At 46.1% G+C, this 19840-nt stretch overlaps 2 protein-coding genes across 5 annotated transcripts in view; one reads left to right on the top strand and one right to left on the bottom strand.

Annotated features, from left to right (window-relative positions):
• Cd80 (CD80 molecule) overlaps positions 1 to 6466 on the bottom strand; it is a 36523-nt gene extending 30057 nt beyond the window's left edge. For 2 of the 4 annotated variants that reach the window (XM_076942916.1, XM_076942919.1), the window contains exons 1-2: positions 6296 to 6466; positions 4813 to 5102 (exon numbers count right to left, since the gene is read on the bottom strand). In XM_076942916.1, the coding sequence (XP_076799031.1) occupies positions 4813 to 4888 (76 nt within the window). In that variant the 5' untranslated portion in view covers positions 4889 to 5102; positions 6296 to 6466. The remainder of the gene's footprint in view (positions 1 to 4812; positions 5103 to 6295) is intronic. The other 2 variants (XM_076942917.1, XM_076942918.1) reach the window with 2 other exon arrangements.
• A 4725-nt stretch (positions 6467 to 11191) lies between these two features.
• Positions 11192 to 18338, top strand: Adprh (ADP-ribosylarginine hydrolase). The gene is made up of 4 exons (XM_034515802.1): positions 11192 to 11588; positions 13554 to 13908; positions 16189 to 16549; positions 17640 to 18338. Exons 2-4 carry the CDS (start codon positions 13596 to 13598, stop codon positions 18052 to 18054), a joined length of 1089 nt encoding a protein of 362 aa, XP_034371693.1. The 5' UTR covers positions 11192 to 11588; positions 13554 to 13595; the 3' UTR covers positions 18055 to 18338.
• The last annotated feature ends 1502 nt before the right edge of the window (positions 18339 to 19840 follow it).

The following is a 19840-nucleotide window of genomic DNA, read 5'->3' as shown; positions in this document are numbered from 1 at the left end:
GGACACTTCTAAGTTTTCCATTAAGTGAATACCACCAGCCTGGTGTTAGGCCTGTGCAGGGTGCAGCACAAGAAAGATGTGGGCTGGCACACGAGCTGTTGGAAGATTTCAGTCTTGGTCTCTGAGTTTCTCTCCACTTTAAATACAGCCCTTATATTCTGTAGACATCAGATCTTTTCTTTTTTTTTTTCTCTCTCTTAAATTCTAGGTTTGTAAGAAGGCTAGGAGATTTGGACCACTATTATCAGGGTAATGATACCAGAGGTTATGACTCATGAGATGTGTTGGCTGGTTCTGTTTGGACAGCAGTGTGTGTATGGGTGAGAGATCGTTATTAGTGACATTTTGAGGACATTTGCTTTTTCTCCACCTCAGAATCCCTAATGCATCAATGGCTGGCTTCTGCAGGAAGCTTTTCCCCAACCCTGAGAGCTGAGCTATTCTTTAGTGATCCTAGCCCTGAAGGAAAGACTGCCCATTTATGTTTTTCTGAAGGTTGCTCCGAATTCAGTCATGTGTTTCTACCTCGGTAGACTGTGTTTGAAACCCGATGGTGGAGAGGATACAGCTGAGTCCTGTCTTGTGAAGAAAAGAGGCCAACTTGCCCTGGGTGCTGATGGCTGGAGAGTGGTAGGGGAGAGAGGACCATGCCACCAGGGTATGGCTTCCTGACCTAGAGCAAGATTGAGGGTGTGGTACATCCCCCAACTCCAAAACAGCCCTGTATTACCTTACTTCACCTTACTTGATCTCGACCCCAGGCAACACAGGCCACTCACATCCTCACCAAAACCTGCCCAGTCCCCACCAGCTTCATATTGTACGTCCTTAGTCCATCTGCTTCCCTCCAACACCTTTCTTCCATCAGCTCCATCACATCCTCCTATACATTTGGTTCCAGAACACAGCCTCCTGTTAGATCTGGACAATGACTGTGGCTGCTCTGCAAGCCATTCCTCGTGCTTCGGCAACTCCCAAGATTTTGGTGTATTTCTCAGTACAAGGACTGAACATGAGCCTGGTGCATGCTAGCAAGCATTCATCATTACGGTCTATCTCCAGTGCCTCCCTTTATTTCCAAGACAAGAACTCATGTAGCTCAGGCTGGTCTCAAACTCGCTGTGTCCTAGAGAATGATTCTGAATTTCTCATCTCCCTGCCTATACCTCCGAAGTGCTGAGATTACAGGCATGTGCCACCGCACCCCATTTATACCTTACTAGAGATGAAGCCCAGAGCCTCATGTATGCTGGGTGAGTACTCTACCCACCAAACTATATTCCAGCCCATGCTTTTTATTTTAATGCAGGGTCCATGTTAGCCTTGAGTTCACTCTATAACCCAGGAGGCCTTGATGTTTTGACCCTCCTGCTCAACCTCCAGAGTAGCAGGGAGTACAGACCTGTGCTAACACATTTCCTGTTTTTCTTTAAATGTACTTTGCATACAGACTTCATATTCAAATAAGATAGTATAGTTCTCCAGCCTCAGCATCACTCGGATGCTTCCTAGAAATACCGAATCTCAAGCCCTATTCCAAACCCACCTAAGCAGCAGCAGCAGCAGCAGCAGCAGCAGCAGCAGCAGCATCTAAATGAAAGTTTTTAAGCTGGACACGGTAGCTCACATACATAAGTCTTGCTACTCTGGAGGCTGAGGTGGGAGTTTGAGGCCAGACTGAATTCTAGGCCAGCCTGGACTACAGAGTGAGATCTTGACTCTGAAAACTGAAACATGCCGGGCAGTTCGGCACACGCCTTTAATACCAGCACTTGGGAGGCAGAGGCAGGCGGATTTCTGAGTTTGAGGCCAGCCTGATCTACAGAGTGAGTTCCAGGACAGCCAGGGCTACACAGAGAAACCCTGTCTTGAAACACCCCCCCCCCAAAAAAAAAAAAAAGAAAAAAGAAAGAAAGAAAACGGAAACATACAATATTTCAAAAGCATTTGTCAGAGCAGTTTTAGGTTCCCAGCAGAACTGGATAGACAAGCTTGAAAGATTTCCACAGACCAATCCTGTCCTGGCCTTCGAGCTTCCTCTGTCCTCAGCAGCCACCCATGCCACAGTGCCACTTTTGTTGCAGACCATGAACCTTCAGTGACACATTATCTCCCAAAGTCATGATTTAGCCTTCCCTCTAGGAGGTGTGCTTTAGATGCCTTTGAACCGTCTGTGAGTGATACATACATACATCATTACAGTATTATGCAAAACGATTTCACTTCTCTAAAAAAATCCCCTGTGTTGGAGAGTGTCTTTTAACAAAACCCCCAGGTGTTGAGTATGCATAATGTATAGACAGTGCTGAGATAGTGCCACCCACACCTCCCTCTAAAACCCTCCCATCCCTCCCACAGTGCAATTTGAATAACATTCAGATTCCCAATGGTGACCTGAAAGCCCCTGTCCTTGGCCTGGCTCCCGTCTGGTCCTGATCCTGCCATCACTGAAAATAGCACCTCTGAGTAATACCTTCTCTTCAAAGTTCTCATCTCTGTAAAAGTCACATATTTAATGCTATGGTCACTAGATTGCTTGTCTTCTTTCTTCTGGTGACTATAAATCACGTGAAGGAAAGAACTCAGAATTTATCCCCAGGACCAACAAACCTGTCTTTGTACCCAGAAACTGCCTGCTATTTGCTGAGTTCAATGCTTAAAAAGAACAAGCCACAAAGCTTCGATGTAGCCCAACTGGCAACGTGCTTGCCCAGAATACAAGAAGCCCTTGGGTTTGATCTCGAATACTGCATAAACTGGGTGTGGTGGTGGATGTCTGGAACCCTAGTACTTAGGAGGTGGTGGTGGAAGATCAAGAGTCCAACGCCATCCTTTGTTACCTATTGAGTAAGAGTAGCCAGCCAAGGCTACAAGAGACCCTGTCTAAAATTGGGAGCGGGGATACTTGTGCTGGCGTTTGTCACTTGATACCCTGCCCAGAATCTTCCACTGCTATCTGCCTCATCAGGTCTACTTCTCCAGCCTACCTGGTTCCCCCTTTCTCAGATCCTGAGTGTAGGTAGTCAGGACCTCCTTATGTCTGTATTTCTTCAGGGGTTAGTTCCGGGACTTACATATGCAAACTTTTAAGGACACAAATCTCAGGCTCAACTAACTTCTGAGGTAAGGTAGACATTCAAAGCTAAGCGGTTAATGAACACTTTTTTGACTCAGCAGTAGGAACTGGACATAGCTATAGCACATAGTGCTTTCCTCATGGCTAGTGATGTAACACTTTTGCTTAATTCTGACCAATTTTTTTCTGGTACAATTGCTGAGCCTTGGTTTAAATTTTGCCAGTTTTCCTCTCACTTTTGAAAGTTTTCCACAATACCCACCCCATCCACTTCCACCCCAATTTCTGGGTTTATGGGCGTTCTCCTGAAGACTTGAGTTTGGGAGTGCTCCCCTAATTTCCAGAAAAAAGATTGTAACTATGTAATTATTGCACATTTTCACTGTGTCCAGAACCTGATGTGTGAATGGGGACTTAGTCATGGTACTCTGGGTTCTATGACTATGTTTCATGACTTGGGAAAGAAAAATTTAAACTGCCACTACTTGTAGCTAGTGGTCCATGCACCCTTCATCCTCCTCCCTGCCCTCTCCTTGCTTTTCACACTTTTAGATATTCAGGGCAGGGTTTTGGGTGAGCTGGTTTACAGCAGGGCCTCCGAGAGTCTGGTTTCTGCATGCTCTGTGACCCTCCAGCTTCCTCCTGGTTTGTGAAAATCAGTTTATATACTACTCCTTAGAAAGCAGAGCTTTTATTTTCCAACCTTAAAAAGTCACACATGTCAGTTACCCTATTTTAAAAAAAATAGTTATGCAGGACATGGTGGTCCAAGTACATACAACACGACCTTCACGGAGCTCCCATGCCCTCTTAATAATGCTGGAACTCTAGCTTCCATAAGACCACGTTCATAGAAACAGAAATGCATTAAGAGCAACATGTTCTTTGAAGAACACTACCTGAAACACACAGCCAGTTAGAAATAACTTAAAGACTAATTTTTGTGTGAAATCTGGGCTGTTAGATGCCAGTGTTGAAAGAAAGCAAAACTTAAGAAGAAATATTAAGAGAAAGATTTCACACTAAGAAGTGTCTCAATTTCCCACCCAGCCCCAAAGGAAAAGATCATCATTGTCTTAGAGGTAGGTCGTGTTAATCAAGTTGTACCATAGAAACAAACTTTGGAAACCAGACGCCCAGACCAAATGCTGTTGGCACATAACAAGATGTAAATGAACATCTAGCCGGGCGGCGGCGGCGGCGGCGGCGGCGGCGGCGGCGGCGGCGGCGGCGGCGGCGGCGGCGGCGGCGGCGGCGGACGCCTTTAATCCCAGCACTTGGGAGGCAGGGGCAGGTGGATTTCTGAGTTCGAGGCCAGCCTGGTCTACAGAGTGAGTTCCAGGACATTCAGGACTACACAGAGAAACCCTGTCTCGAAACAACCCCCCCCCCCCCCAAAATGAACATCTAATATAGAAGGAGGAGGTCACAGCTCTAGGCTGCTCATTGGTTTTATGTGTTGTTAAAATGACAATGTCTCCACCTCTATGTTAGAGTTGACATTCTTGCTTTAACTTGCTTTCTAACTTGCTGTGTGACCCTATATGTCCTTTAACCTCTTCAAACCAGAACTTTCATAGCTTTAAAGTATTCTGGAGACATTCTGAAGGGCCCTCCAGTTCACAAAGGGAGCAGGGGAGGATCACAGAGTGAACCGAGAGATACGGCACAGACAGCATCATCTTCCTTAAAACCCCGGTGAACTTAAGACAAGTTCCTGAGAGTTCTTTCCTTACCTGAAGATATTTGAAAAAGTCCAAGCAGCAGCACAAAGAGATGAACGAGCCACATCAGCTGGAAACTGCAACCCATAGCTTCAGATGCTTTCGATAGATGGGGAAATCGAGGAATCTAGAGCCAAGGGAGCTTAGGCACCTCCTAGGCTCACAAAAATCAAGAAACAGAGCCGTAAAGAAGCCTGGATGGCATACACCAAGCAGATGCTAAAGATAATCTTATTGGTCCACAGAGATGGAAGAGAGTTTTTGAGTCTTTGAAGGTTGAATTTCACAACCTGAAAAAGAAACTAGTAAGAGTCTGTTGAGTCTCTTGCTGTGAGGTAAAAACTCCCCGTTATCTCTGTCTAGGATGAGTGAGAGTTCTTCACATCTGAGTGGCCTCTGAATCAGGGTGTGGCCATGAGGGTGGCCAACTCAAAGGTGGAGAGAACTCTAGGGGAGGTGACTTGTCCAGGCCTGTTCCGAGAACCAGCCACAGCTGGGTGAAAGGATTCTCCCTTCTTAGGGGGTGTGGCTAACATTAGAACACAGTGAGATGAGCCTCTCCCCCTCCCCCATTTCACATATAACAGCAAAAAGCAGAGAACCCTCACTAGCAGCCAGACCAAGAAAGCTTAGATTCCATTCTGGACACATTGCAGAAACACAGAGTGACTGGCAGAAGTATATTTGTCCAAGGCAATGTTTTAGTTAGGAAATGATTTCTTTATATCTTAAAACAGGAAACCAAGAATCTCAAACTCAGTAAGTCCTACAGGGATACGAACCAGCAGAGAAGTCTACCAGTAAAAAGGGAGGAGAGAGGGCACACGTTACAAACACCACTTATTTAGACTATGGAGTATTATGTGATGAGGCTTGCTTATCTTTTTTTATTTTTTCTTCCAGTAAGTATCAAAATTGAGAAATGAGAATGAATTACATCATGCCTACAGCTAGCCTGATGCTATCCCATAGCCAATCAGTAAGCTTGAAGAGACTCTGTCATCGGCCATTTCTTGATTAGAAAACCTCCGTCACCCTACAAAAATGTTTGCATCTAGGAAACACAAAAGAATCCCGGTGGTGATTTTCTAACAGTGCTGAAATGCCACAGCCCTGAGAATAAGAGACCACAAGAGACTGCTCTGAGGGCAAGTTACGAGTGTATGTATGTTTTTAAAGCAGTGAAGTTGGAGAGTTGGGGGCTGAGAATGTAGCTTAGTCAGTCAAATGCTTGCCTAACATGCAGGGAACCCTGAGTTCAACTCCCATCATTGTATAAACAGTGTGGTGGCACTGGAGAGGTGGGAGCAGAACAATCAGAAGTTCCTGATCATCCTGGGTCATACCACAAGTTTGAGGCCAGCCTGGCATATATGAGATCCTGTCTTTTAAAAAAAATTATATATATATATACATATATATATGATAAGGCTGAAGATAACGTGTTCTACTAAGGTGTCCCACAGTATAATAAATAGTAAATGCATTTACTTACTTGCTGAAGAAGATTCTTTTTCTTTTGTCTTAAAAATCAAAGGATGGGTCCGTGTGTATACAAGTGATCTCTCCTTGCTGTCTCTGGTTACTAAAACGGCAGGGGGCCGGAATTTCCCCTTTCCAAGTTCCCTTTACAAAAGCCTCAGAGGAAGCTCCCTTGCTCTTTGAGAGTGTGTTTGACTGGCCACCGAGGATGAACAAACTCGGACTTTGGGGTATCTAAGAAGAGGAAGAGGGGCAGCCACTAGCTCCGCCCGGACAGTGGAGTGTAAGCTGTCCTGGCTGTTTCCGTCATAGTCTCAAGTTCTGTTTCCATACTCAAGAGTTACTTTTTCCTACCCATGGTAAGACTACTATAGGAACAGGCTGTCCTGCTCATATGTAGTAGGCATTTTGGGGCATTCTGTGGGGGAGTATTTACTGTCTACTGGATCACCCTAACTCCATTTGCATCTTGTCCAAGCTCAGAGTATGCTCCTAGCAGCCATGGTGATTGGTCCGTTTCATTTCACCGTACCAAAGCTGGTGTAGCTCAGCGTGCAAAATGGAAGCGCGCTGGAGTGAAGAAGGTTCTGGTCCCCGTCATAGCTGCCACCAACAGATAGTTTTTCCGCCTTGGAATCCTATATATGGAATTTGGGAGGACCCAAGGACAAGTAATCAGCTTTGTTGAACAGTGACTCTCTCTCTGCACTTGTAGAACTGGGCATCTCTTTGCCTGAGCTTACAATTTTTACAGTTGGCTTCTGACCCACCTAGACCGTCCCTGTTGCCTTGAGGTGGAATACCCTTGGAAGTTCTGCACTCAAGCTCACTCCCCCTCCCTCCTCCCTCTTTCCCCTCCCTCCTCCCTCTTTCCCCTCCCTCTTCCCTCTTCCCCTCCCTCCTCCCCCTCCCTCCTCCCCCTCCCTCCCATTACCCTTTCCTTTTTCCTTTGCCTATTTTTTTCTTAAAAAGTGAACCAGACAGTTTCCTTTTTTTTTTTTTTTTTTTTTGTATTCACAACATATTATAATGATGATCTTGAACAAAAGGTCATGGTTTCCAGATTTTGCTGAAAAGGGAAACTTAATTCTGTTCATAAAACTACAGAGAAATGTCATGACTTGAGTGAGTAGTGGATTTTCCCTGCACCTTTTCTAGGGAGGACACAATTTTCAACTTTATGTACATGATTGTTTACTTTTAATAACTTTGTTGAGGTTAAATTATACTAAGAAAACAGCCAGACATGGGGCACATGAGTTTAATCCCAGCACTTGAGAGGCAGAAGCAGGCAAATCTATGAGTTCAAAGCCAGTGTGGTCTATAGAGTGAGTTCTGGGACAGCCAGAACTGCAGAGAAATGCTGTTTGAAAAACAAACCACACACACACACACACACACACACACACACACACACACACACACACCCGAGAGAGAGAGAGAGAGAGAGAGAGAGAGAGAGAGAGACAGAGAGAGAGAGAGAAACTATACCTTTAAAATATTCAGTTGGATACACACACAAGCAATCACCAGTGAAGATAGTGAACACCGGTATATCTCCACTAGCATTTCCATGGGGTCTGAAATTGCCCCCTCCTGCCTCTCGCCTCTCCTTGTCTTCTTTCTCTATTGATTTGTTTGCACATTTAGAACCGTATATCAATATAATTACACAGAATGCTCTCTTTGTCTGCTGTCCTAGCCCGGGTATTTTAAGCATAGCTTGTGAGGACACATACACACCCCCACCCCTTTTGAATACGGGAAGGGATTTGGCCACTCGAAGGCTCTGCAGGAGGTTGGGGTTCACACTGCTACAGAACCTCTCCCGAGTCTCCAGCTTATTTCTTTGGGGTGAGGGGTTCCTTGAAGGCTCCTCAGATGGCCTGTTTGTCCTTTAAAGGCACCCCATCCTAAGCTTCAGGGATTCCCTTCAAGGAGCAGTTTAGGATGGAGAGCAAGACCCAGGGTGTGAGGGAGGAGGAACAGGTTGGAATAAGGCAACTAAATGTCTCCTTCTAGAATTTTCTTTACTGCTGTGTGTGTCCAGAAGTCTTCTAGAAACAGGAACGAGAGCGGACTTACAGCGGTGGATCGAGGTTGATTAGTTCAGGCCGTGGGGCACAGGGGGAGTGAAAAAAAATTACCCGACAAAACAACCACTGTTCTTGTGTTTGCTCTCCCCCGAAGGCTGCGTTCTCCGTGGCCAAGGAGTGGCTGTGGTTGGAGCATGGAAGGCCATTTGCAAGTTCGGGATATGAAGTGGGTTTGGGGAGCTGGGAGGGCTGCCCGTCCGGTGGGGGAATCCAGCAAAGTACGAATGCAGCAAAGGAAGCCATTTGCTAGGAAGTCACCAGAGAAGATTTTAAAATGTACTGGCAGGTCTCTACCAAAGGTTGGGAAGCCCTGGCCTGTGGAATCGAGCAACAAGGACTTTCCCCACTGTCTTTCTCTTCTGCTTCGAAGGGTTAAGCTTTTCCTATCATTCAGATGCCAGTTCCTCAAGAGTCTCTGTCACCAATCCTCCCTGTCTGTTTATTCACTGGAATTACTGCTCACTTCTTAAAATTAGGATGCATACATAGCTAAGTTTTGCTTTTTCACATATATATATTTTGTTTGTTTGTTTCTTGCTTTTTTTTTTTTCCCCCGAAACAGGATTTTTGTGTGTGTGTGTGTGTGTGTGTGTGTGTGTGTGTGTGTAGCCCTGGCTGTCTTGAAACTAGCTTTGTAGACCAGGCTGGCCACAAACTCACAGAGATTCCCTGGCCTCTGCCTCCCGAGTGCTGGGGTTAAAGGCATGCACCACCACCACCATGCCAATACTTTTCTTTATGGCTTTTATATGGTCACAAAAGCGATGCTTAAGACTACTGACATAAAGGCTAATCTCGGCTGTAGAAGAGCTTCCCATCTTGAGGAAGATTTGGGCAATCTGGGTGCTGTGGTCCAGCCGAGAGGACATACAACTAGTGAGCTGCTCAGATATCAGCTCAGTCTTCCTGAATGGTCCGCTTAGCAGCTGCTTTTGGATTTCCACGTCTCTGTCCCTGGCTTTCCAGTTTTCATACTCTCTGAGTTTATTCTGAGGAGTTTATGCAGGGTCTATCCTGTGCTTTGTTCTCCGTTGGCCCTTGCTGCTGTTTTCTGTTAGTCTCTGCTAGAGAGTCCAACCCTTCCCCCAAAGCATATTAACTACTTACTTCCTGTTAGTGTACAGTGTCTGTTCATGTTCTCTAAGCCTTAGCCAGCACTCATAACACATTCAGGTCGATGCAGTGTCACAGCTTTGTTTAACTGTTCTGTTTTCTGATCATAAGTGAATCTGTTCTTTCTTAAAACAGTTTTAACTATAATCTGGTCAGAGAGCAGCTGGACACCAGGGCCTCTTACTTTTATTGTATCAAATTAGAAGTTAGCTTATTGTGTAAGTGTCAATGTATGTGAACATTTGGAGTCACGTTAGTAGTTAATAAGGCCAGCTTTTTAAGAAAGGATATAAAATGACCCCCTTGTTTTAAAATCATGTGCATACCATAAAGACTGCTTAATATATATATAATATATATAGACTGATATATATATGTATTTATACACACATACACATATATATATATATATATATATACACACATACATATATCACACACGCACGCACGCGCACACACACACACACACACACACACACACACACACACACAGGTTACCCCTCTGGTTTCTATTTTTTTCTAAAATGTAGTTTCTATTTTTTTTCTAAAATGTCTTTACATGTAATATAGAAAAAAATATTCTAAAAGATGCAAGCCAGGTGTGATGTTGCAAGACTAAAATTCCAGCATCCTAAAGGTAGAGGCAGGAGGATCACGAGTTTGAGACCAACCTAGTCTCAAAAACTAAATCAAAATTTAATTTTCCGTAGCCGGGCGATGCACGCCTTTAATCCTAGCACTTGGGAAGCAGAGGCAGGTGGATTTCTGAGTTCGAGGCCAGCCTGGTCTACAGAGTGAGTTCCAGGACAGCCAGGGCTACACAGAGAAACCCTGTCTCAAAAAAACCAAACCAAACCAAACCAAACCAAAAAAACAAAACAAAACAAAAAACCAAAACAAAAACAAAAAAAACAAAAAAAAAAAAAATTTTTTTTTCCTTCATCTTTCCTTCATCTCTTTCCTTACTCAGAAAACTCCTTGTTCCTCTTCTGAGAGGCACTTCTAATTATTTAGTTTGATACTTATCCTTCCAAGCAATACACACACAGACACACACACTGCTTGATTAACATATATTCACCATCCTATGATTTATCAATTTATTCTTAATAAAAATGTTCCTAAACTTCACGTGACGCCTCCTTTATTATTTTTGTGATTAACAGGTTTATTTATTCAAAAATAGTCATCAATGCCAGTTCAAGTTTCCTTCCCAGGTCTTTCCCTTTTTTCTGTTTTGAAAACATATCAAAAGAGGGGAGAGTTTCCCAGCATAGCTCCTAAAAGTGAGTTCTTGGGAGTTGGCCTGAAATTAGGGCAGACATTTGCTGATCTTAAGAAGCCAAGGCAGGATCTTTGATGTGCGTTGGGGTCGCCGTACAGAAGCAGATATTCCGTTTAAGCACAAGGCCCGATTTGCGCCTTTCGAGAGATGATTTATATGGAGCTGGGTCGAGGGTACTGGGGAGAGTGGCCAGCGGCGCAGGCGTATACTCGGAACCCGACATCTGGGCTCAACGCCGCCATTGCTACCTTAGGGTTTTAAATAAATCCAGAGTCATAATTTAGGGGAAAGAAACGGATAGTTCCTCTCTAAGTTCCCGTATGAAACCCTTCTGTGGAGAGCACGCAGAACCGCGGCCAGACTACAGTTAGAACTGGTGAGCCCTCGTCGCTCTGGGAGGTGGGGACCAGGCTCTGGCGGTCCAACGGTCCGAGGGGGCAGAACCCTGGCAGGGCGAGCACCGGGCTCACCCCAGCCCGGCTCGTCTCGGCCCACAGGCAGCGCAGATCAGCTCCCCGGCTGATGCCCGAGACTCGGGCGCCTCCAGCACCGCCCCTTCCTCCTTCCGTCCGGTGCGGAGGACGCAGGAGGACGCAGGAAGACGCAGGAAGACGCAGGAAGACGCAACCTCGCCGGAAGCCGCTGTGCGCCAGTGACCCGCCCGCCCGGAGCCCGGCCCGCGGCTCCGCCCCTGTTCGTCTCTAGGCTCGGGTGCCCTCACCAGGACTCCAGTGCCCGCTACCCCGCCTCCAGCTCGGGCAAACCAGCATTCGGCTGTGGACCATCCCGATCCCGCCCCACGCTCTCAGCAGGTACAGCCGGACTCCATGAGCCATTGTCCTCCTTGCTGACCCTGGTACCCACTCGGCCCCACTCTCACCTCCAGACTGGTTGCCAGGCCAGTGCCCTCAAAGTGGCCATCAAGACTTTCCTGAGTGCATCGCGGTCTTCCCATCCCTCATCTCCTTTCCCTATTCCTCCTTCTACCCAGGCCAGGAAAACAAATGGGAAGTCTGGAAGTGTACTTCAGTTTTGATTGTGTAGTTTGATTGCTATGTCACCTGTGAAGGTTTAGAGTGGGTTAAGGAATAATGACGCCTGAAGGGTGAGTCTGGGGCAGCGTGGATGCATGTGCCAAGGAGAAAATGAATTTCAAAGAGAAAAGACACTGGCTACTTCCTCGGTGGGTTCTCACACACTGGGGGAGAGCCATAGAGAGCCTCAAAAAGGGAACCTGGAGCATTGGGAGGAGAAGATGGGGGTGTTAGCCCTTAGTTCTCAGAGGTCGACAAAGCTTGGGCTTCAAAAACCTGGGCCAAAACAGGACCTTGGAGAACATTTACAGTCTTAGTCTTCCTCCCCCACAGATGGGACACAGCTCCAGTGTGTGAGGCTTGTTAATGGTCGCACAGCTAACACAAGGGCGTACAGAACTCTAGTTCCTAGCCTTTGTTTATACATTAAAAAAAAAACTGTAGATAGCGTAAATCAGGATCCGGCTTTTCCGTGCTCGGTCTATCTTTATGCTTACTGCTTCTCCAGATCTCTGCTGGCCTGTGTCCTAGTCCTGAGCAGTGTGACTAGGTGGATTGTGGAGGCCCTGGATTTGAACTAAACCTAAAATAGCGTTTAGGGGAAGAAAGGCAGAAAGGTGGGAGGAGCTTGAGCTGAGGGCAAGGGCGAGCTAGTCTTTTTGCCCCAAGAGTGTTTGACCCGGTTCATGGGGTGAATGGAGTGGGCAGACACCGGAGCACTCTGAACCTGAATCACAGGCAATGGGTGCGTAGAGTGGGAAATGCGTACACTGAGAAGCCAGTGCTTTACAAGGATTTAGTTTGTGGTGGGAATCTCCTTTGCAATCCAGTACTATAGAACTCATAACCATACAGAAGATAAACAAGGCGCTGGAGAGATGGCTCAGCAGTTAAGAGCACTGGCTGCTCTTCGAGAGGGCTCAGGTTCAGTTCTCAGCATCCACATGGCAACTCACATTGCTAGTTCCAAGGGGCCCAGCCTCCTCACACAGATTCACATGAAGGCAAACAACTAGAGTGTGTAAATAAAACTAAGTATAAATAGAGTATGTAAATAAAACTCAGTCATTTAAAAAATTTTAAATATTGCTGGTAAAGGGAAGATTGCTTATAGAACTGGTTGTTGATGAATAATAAAAATAATCACAATGTTGTGCTCACTATGTACTCTATGGAAATTCATTTATTTATTCCTCATAACACATCTGGGTTTTGCCATTATCACTTTACCTGAGCCCAAAGTTAAGGCCAGGGTTGAGGCCCTGTAACGTAATATGACGCATTCTGACAGCGAACTAGAAGATCGAGGTTCCACGGTGTACATTTTGGTTGTGTAAACTTAGCTTCGCTGAGCTTCTGATTCCTCATCTGTAAACAGCGGTATAGTGTCGCTCTCCACCCAAAGCCAAATCTCAGCTGATGGAGAAAATGGCAAGCCTGGCTTGACTTGTAGGACTTAATGGGCTGGTCACTCCTCGAGAGTCTAAGACACAGTTGGAGACAAGCTTTGGATAGAGTCCCTGCCTGACCCGTTATCTATCGAGTAGCGGGTACTTAAGGAGCTAAGGAGCGTCGGAGGCGGCATCATCTCCATGATGGTTGACTTAGACAAACTTAAGACGCACGGGCAGCAACTCTCCCATAGAACAGGGTCGAGGATTGAATGGGCTAGGCTTAAGACAGCACCTACAGGGAGAGTGTAGATTTTTGTTTTCTGATTCATCTTCCTCTGTCCCTCTCCAGGAGTCTCAGTTGCCCCATAAGACCACCTGCCGCTAGTTCAGCATGGGTGGGGGCATGATTGAGAGGTACGTGGCAGCCATGGTGCTGAGCGCGGCTGGAGATACCTTGGGCTACTTCAACGGGAAGTGGGAGTTCCTTCGGGATGGGGAGACGATACACCGGCAGTTGGCCCAGATGGGTGACTTGGAAGCCATAGACGTGGCACAGTGGAGAGTCAGCGATGATACCATCATGCACCTGGCTACAGCGGAAGCCCTCATGGAAGCCGGCCAATCCCCGGACTTGCCTAAACTGTATTCCCTACTAGCTAAACATTACCGAGACTGCATGGGAGACATGGATGGCCGGGCACCAGGTGAGCGCCAGCCGCTGAGAGGTTCCGGAGGATGGAGAAGCAGGCCCAAGGGAGACACTAAGACTGTAGATCGAGAGTAGGGAGTAGAGTGAGCCTATTATCCACACTTTGGAGGACTTTGATTTCAAAACCAGCCCAGGCTCCGTAGTGAGATTCTGTTTCAGAAAGTCAAAAGAAGAAAAACCTGTTGTGAAGTATTTCAATATAAATGAAACAGAAACTAGTGTGGATTTGAATTCTTGTACCTTATTTACAGTGCCACATTTACAGTTTTGTGAGTTGTGCAGATGAGTAGTTACTGATATGGAAAGGATTTATTGATGAGATAGGGGGAAAATAGGTTTCAGAGCATGTTATGAAAATAACTTGAAAGCACCAGAGTTTTCTGGGTGGGGTGCATATTTGAAATTTCAGCACTTGGGAGGTGGAAGCAGGAAGATGAGAGTATGGGGAAATGTGGGAGGTGCTGTGTTTAAGTGTGAGGACCTGAGTTCAAATCCCCCCCCAGAACCCACATAAAATGTTAACATATGTAACCCCTGTGCAAAAAGCTTGCTGGTCCCTAGCCTCCCTCTAGACCCTGCATCAAGGGACTGAGAGAGAGAGAGGGACAGATAGGACCCCAGCAATCTGCTGTAGCCTCTGCATGCCCAGGGACATGTATGCAAACACCATACACACAAAGAACAATTGCTTGTCTCCATTGAGAGAGGTCTGGAAGCGAACACATAAATATGTTCATAATTCTACTTAAATTACAGAAGTAATCCTTATAATTTTCCTTCAGTTTGTATTTTCTGCATTTTTGATGAACAATTACAAAGAAAACCTTTTAAAAATTATTATTATTATTTTAAAAAGTGGAGATCCTCTTTTGGTTCCAGCTCTGCTCACAGTGTCTGTGACTCATTTGGGGGACTTGTTGTGGCCCCTAGGGGTCACCAGGTTTGGGTCACCTTTTCTTTGCCCATCTGACTAACACTCCTTTCCTACCCAAGCCCTCTTCCTGGATTATTCCATTAGATAACTGACATTTTCTCCTGGTGATTCTGGTTACTAGAAGTTGAAGCGTACGTCATTACATCCGGTGTGTTTTTGGAAATGCTCTTCTTGGCTTGCAGATGGACATCAGCTGTGGTCCCCATGTGCTCTTTTCTCTGTGCATTGCATCCCTTGTGTCTGTGTGTCCTTATGCTTCTTGTTAGTCTGGATTGGGCTTCACCCTGGTGGCTCATTTTAGCTTAATCACCTTTGAAAGGCCCTGTCTCCAAATTAAGCCACTGGGCATTAAGATTTCAACACATGTATTTGGACTTCAATATGAATACAGTTCAGCCCAAATAACTCCTGGTTGAAGAATGCCTCAGTCCCTCCCCACACCCCCAATCCCAACGACTGACTCCAAAGGCCCATCCCTGTTCATCCTGTCTTAACATCTGCTATCTACTTAGGCTTTATTTGCCTACCTGTGTCAGCCACGGATATGGTTTATAAGCTTTGCAATAAGGGGGCAAGTAGTATTGCATCCCACAGAGCGCTGCTGCTGTTTCTCGACTACCCTCCACTACAATAGGTCAGTGGTCAGGCCTCTCTAGAACACTGTCATGCAGGGGAGAGCCGCAGTCTATTGACCTGATCTAAGCCCAGTGTTCCTTCTGGAACTTCCAGGCTCTTTCTCATAGTCAGGAACCCCAATAGGCTCTTATTAGACGCACTGAGGGCTTCAGCTGTGGAGACAATGTGTGTGTTCATGGCCACTCATTGGCTGGGTCTGGGGTCTTGATTATGTTTCCTAAGTTAAGAATCTTAACTTATTTAGAAAGGAATAATATGTGGTAGTGCACATCCATGACCCCAGCACTTAGGATGCAGAAGCAAGAGAATTACTATGAGTTTGCAGCCAGCCTAAGATACACAGAGAATTCCAGGCCGGTCTGGTTTATATGAAAGGCTGGTCTTTCAAAAATAAAAGCAAACACAGCTACCTTTTGAGCTGCTGTGAGTTCTCTAATAACGAGTTCTCTAATAAATGCACAAGGCTTTCCATGTGCATGTGAATGTGTATGTACCTATGTATATATATGCTTTGTTAATTCACAAGATCACACTGAGGATTATATATATATATGGGCTGGGGTTTGAAGTGAGGGGCCAATCCCCATCATGTGTCCATGGCTCTCCGTTTGTTTCAGAGAAACTTGGGAGTCTTTAGTTCTGTATTCACACTGAGTCCTTTGTTTCAGTGACTCTGATCCCTTGCTCTACCTGACTCACTCCTAGGTGGTGCTTGTATGAAGAATGCCATGCAGCTGGAGCCCAACAGGGCTGATGGCTGGAGGATTCCCTTCAACAGTCATGAGGGTGGCTGCGGGGCTGCCATGCGCGCCATGTGCATCGGGCTGAGGTTCCCTCACCCCAGCCAGCTGGATGTGCTGATCCAAGTGAGCATTGAGAGCGGCCGGATGACCCACCACCACCCCACAGGCTACCTCGGGAGCCTTGCGTCAGCTCTTTTTACAGCATATGCCGTGAATGGCAAATCACCATGGCAATGGGGAAAAGGGCTGATGGAGGTGCTGCCGAAAGCCAAAAAGTACATCACCCAGTCAGGCTACTTTGTGAAGGAAAATCTTCAACACTGGTGAGTCTCTAGGTGTGTGTCCCAGCTGACATGTGAGTGGCACACGCACCGTGCATGTACCTAGGTTTCAGAGGTCACAGCTGCCATCACAGGTCTCACAAACCTGACCCCTCCGGGGCATCTGCTAAGGATTTCAAGTTCCTTTCCATCCAGGGTTGTCTGTCTGAAGCACCTGTGGTCCCCTCTTAAGTCCTGTTCTGGATTCTGGCTTTCTGTAATTGTTATGACCAGCCAATGCTGAGATGAACTTTTCTTGGTTACTTCCAACTTCACCGAGATTTCTTTTTCCGGTATTGCTCTGAAACAGTATTTCAAAACCCTTGGCTGGAATACCTAAGAGAGGGTTCTCCAGGAGCCAGGAAGTTGTAAGGCCATCTGCTCCGTTTTATGGCTTACTCTACATCATCTTCCTTAGAAGAAACAAGGCTCAGAGGCTCTTACTGACGTTAACCATGGTTGTGATATTCCAGAGTTTTCCCTGGAGAAATGAGAAGTTGCTCTCTGCCCAGAAAAACAAATCTTTAGTTTTTGTCCCATAGCCCAGCTCATGTCTTCCTTCCCAAGCAACTGCATCCACACCTGGTTAATGTGGATGACGTCTGTCTCAGTCAGGGTTTACTGCTGTGAACAGACACCATGACCAAGGCAGCTCTTATAAGGACAACATTGAATTTGGGCTAGCTTACAGGTTCAGAGGTTCAGTCCATTATCATCGAGGCGGGAACATGACAGTGTCCAGGCAGGTGGGACAGAGAGTTCTACATCTTCATCTGAAGGCTGCTAGCAGAATACTGGCTTTCAGGCTGCTAGGATGAGGGTCTTAAAACCCACAGTGACACACCTACTCTAACAAGGGCACACTTCCTAATAATGCCACTCCCTGGGCCGAGTTTATACAAACCATCATAGTAAGAACTATATGGATGGCTTGTGGAGTTAATTTAGATTGTTTTTCCATATAAATTTATGACACTAGTGTGAGGAGTTGAAGTCATTCTGGACTTTTCACTATTTACACATCTACCTGGTGTTTTTCTATATAGCTTTTGACATTAGTTTTTTGTTTTTTTAATTGATTTCTCCTCCACAGGTCCTACTTCGAGCAAGAATGGGAAAAGTACCTGGAAATTAGAGGAATTTTGGACGGCAATTCAGCTCCCGTCTTCCCGCAGCCGTTTGGTGTGAAGGAAAGGGATCAGTTCTACATCGACGTGAGCTACTCTGGCTGGGGTGGCAGCAGCGGACATGATGCCCCCATGATTGCCTATGATGCCCTCCTGGCTGCAGGGGACTCCTGGAAGGAGCTCGCACACAGAGCCTTTTTCCACGGTGGAGACAGTGATTCCACAGCAGTCATTGCTGGCTGCTGGTGGGGCGTTATGCACGGTTTTAAAGGAGTAAATCCTTCTAACTATGAGAAGCTCGAATACCGGAAACGGCTAGAAGAGGCCGGAAGAGCTTTGTATTCTCTCGGGTCAAAAGAAGACACTATACTTGATCCCTAGGGAGAGGGTGGTTTGTTTCTGGCTGTTTCTTTCCCTGTATCCCTGACGCTCAGTCTCTTCAGCTTTTCCAGAGTCAAGAATTCTAATTTTGTGTTTGAAGAGTTCTGAGCTAACACTTCCCTTGGGTGCGTTTAGCCCCACCTTCCCACACTCACTCTCCCTGAGTTCCTCTCTTGTGTGTGAGAATCTTTTTATTTCAGTGGATGGGGTCAGCTTTTCCCATTCAGAAACCTTATAACCTTGTATTCGAATCTCTGTTTTTATCATGGAACTGTTGTAAATGCTTTGTTTGACTTTTCCTTGACTGGGTCGCCCACCTACCTTGAATAGGCTAAGACAGATTTGAGTGTGAGGAGTTTATTTGGGAGGTAATTTCAGGAAGCACTGGTAGGAGACTAGGGAAGTGAGACAAGAAGGGAAGGGTCTCCACACTGGGTATGTGAATGAACAGGATTGCCCATGGTCATCTGGGGTGTAGTCTGTCTGGGTCCCCTGCCAAGGCACTCTTCAGAGCTGTTCTGGTGAGAGGCCATGCCAGTTTTGAGTGTGTATCCAATAAGTTTTACCTGATTGGTTAAGGCCCACCCCGCAGGGATGCTTGTTAAGTCCCTGGTGTTGCAGATTTGATTTATTGTCTGTATTATGTTTATTGGGTTCCCAGAATTACATGGGAATTTGAAAGTCTGCATGATAAATAAAGTTGCCCTGCTGCCAATGTCTGGGCAGGGAGATAGAAGTGGGACTTTTAGGATTCTCTGGCAAGAAATGTAGGAGGGGGAGAAAATGGAATCACCGTGCTGGAACAGGAAAAAGATCCAGCCTTAAGGCTGCAGAAAAGAAATCACACCAATCATGAAAAAGCCAGGGAAGAGTGGCCCCCAGCCCCCTCTCCTCCATTGGCTCTAGGCCAGCAAAGATGGAATATAGATCTTAGTAAGTAATAATTCAGGAGTATCAGAGGGGAGGCATTAGCAATGTGGAAGTTTGGGAGTGGACCAGTCATTTTGCTGATTAAGGCATATTAAATATAAGGCTGTGTGTGTGTGTGTGTGTGTGTGTGTGTGTGGTGTGTATTCAAGAATCCAGAGCATTGGGGCTGGGGAGATTAATCAACTATAGCAACACCCTGGGTCCTCTCAGCTTGCTTGTGTGCAAACCAAATGTGAATGTCTTCACATAAGGACTCAGGTGCTTGCAGTGGCAAGTTATTAGGCACGAGAATAGAAGGGCAGAGTGGAGATCTTGAGAGCATCTATGTTAGTTACTGTTCTGTTGCTGTGGAGAGACACCGTGACCACAACAACTCTTACAAAGAAAAACATTTAACTGGGGCCGGCTTACAATTTCAGAGGCTCAGTCCATTATCATCATGGTGGGAAGCATGGCAGCACACAGGCAGGCATGGTGCTGGAGGAGGAGCTGAGAGTTGTACATCTGGATGTGCAGGCGGCCAGAAGAGAGATCCTGGGCTTAATACAGGCTACTGAAATGTCAAAGCCCATCTCCCAGAGACATACTTCCTCCAACAAGTCCACACTGCCTAAACCTTCTAATCCTTTCAAATAGCACCACTCCCTGATGACTAAGCATTCACCTATATGAGCCTATGGGGACCATTCTTATTCAAACCACCACAATCTGCTGGCTGCTCTACATCTAAATGTACTACCTTCCTCTACCCCTCCCATTCATTTTTGACAAGGCCTCTAGCCTAGACTGTCTCTTAACTCCTCTAGAAACTGAAGGTGGTCTTGAACTTGCGATCTACCAGCTTTCACCTCCAAGT

The sequence above is a fragment of the Arvicanthis niloticus genome, chromosome 12 (genome assembly GCF_011762505.2).
Source record: "Arvicanthis niloticus isolate mArvNil1 chromosome 12, mArvNil1.pat.X, whole genome shotgun sequence".
Classification (NCBI taxonomy): Eukaryota; Metazoa; Chordata; class Mammalia; order Rodentia; family Muridae; genus Arvicanthis; species Arvicanthis niloticus.
This window is presented reverse-complemented; position numbering and strand designations above follow the sequence as displayed.

Bases quoted from the DNA above. Each gene is read 5' to 3' on its own strand.
- Adprh (XM_034515802.1), top strand. From the start codon at position 13,596: ATGGGTGGGGGCATGATTGAGAGGTACGTGGCAGCCATGGTGCTGAGC. The intron at 13,909-16,188 runs GTGAGCGCCAGC...ACTCACTCCTAG, and splicing joins CATGGATGGCCGGGCACCAG to GTGGTGCTTGTATGAAGAAT. The intron at 16,550-17,639 runs GTGAGTCTCTAG...TCTCCTCCACAG, and splicing joins AAGGAAAATCTTCAACACTG to GTCCTACTTCGAGCAAGAAT.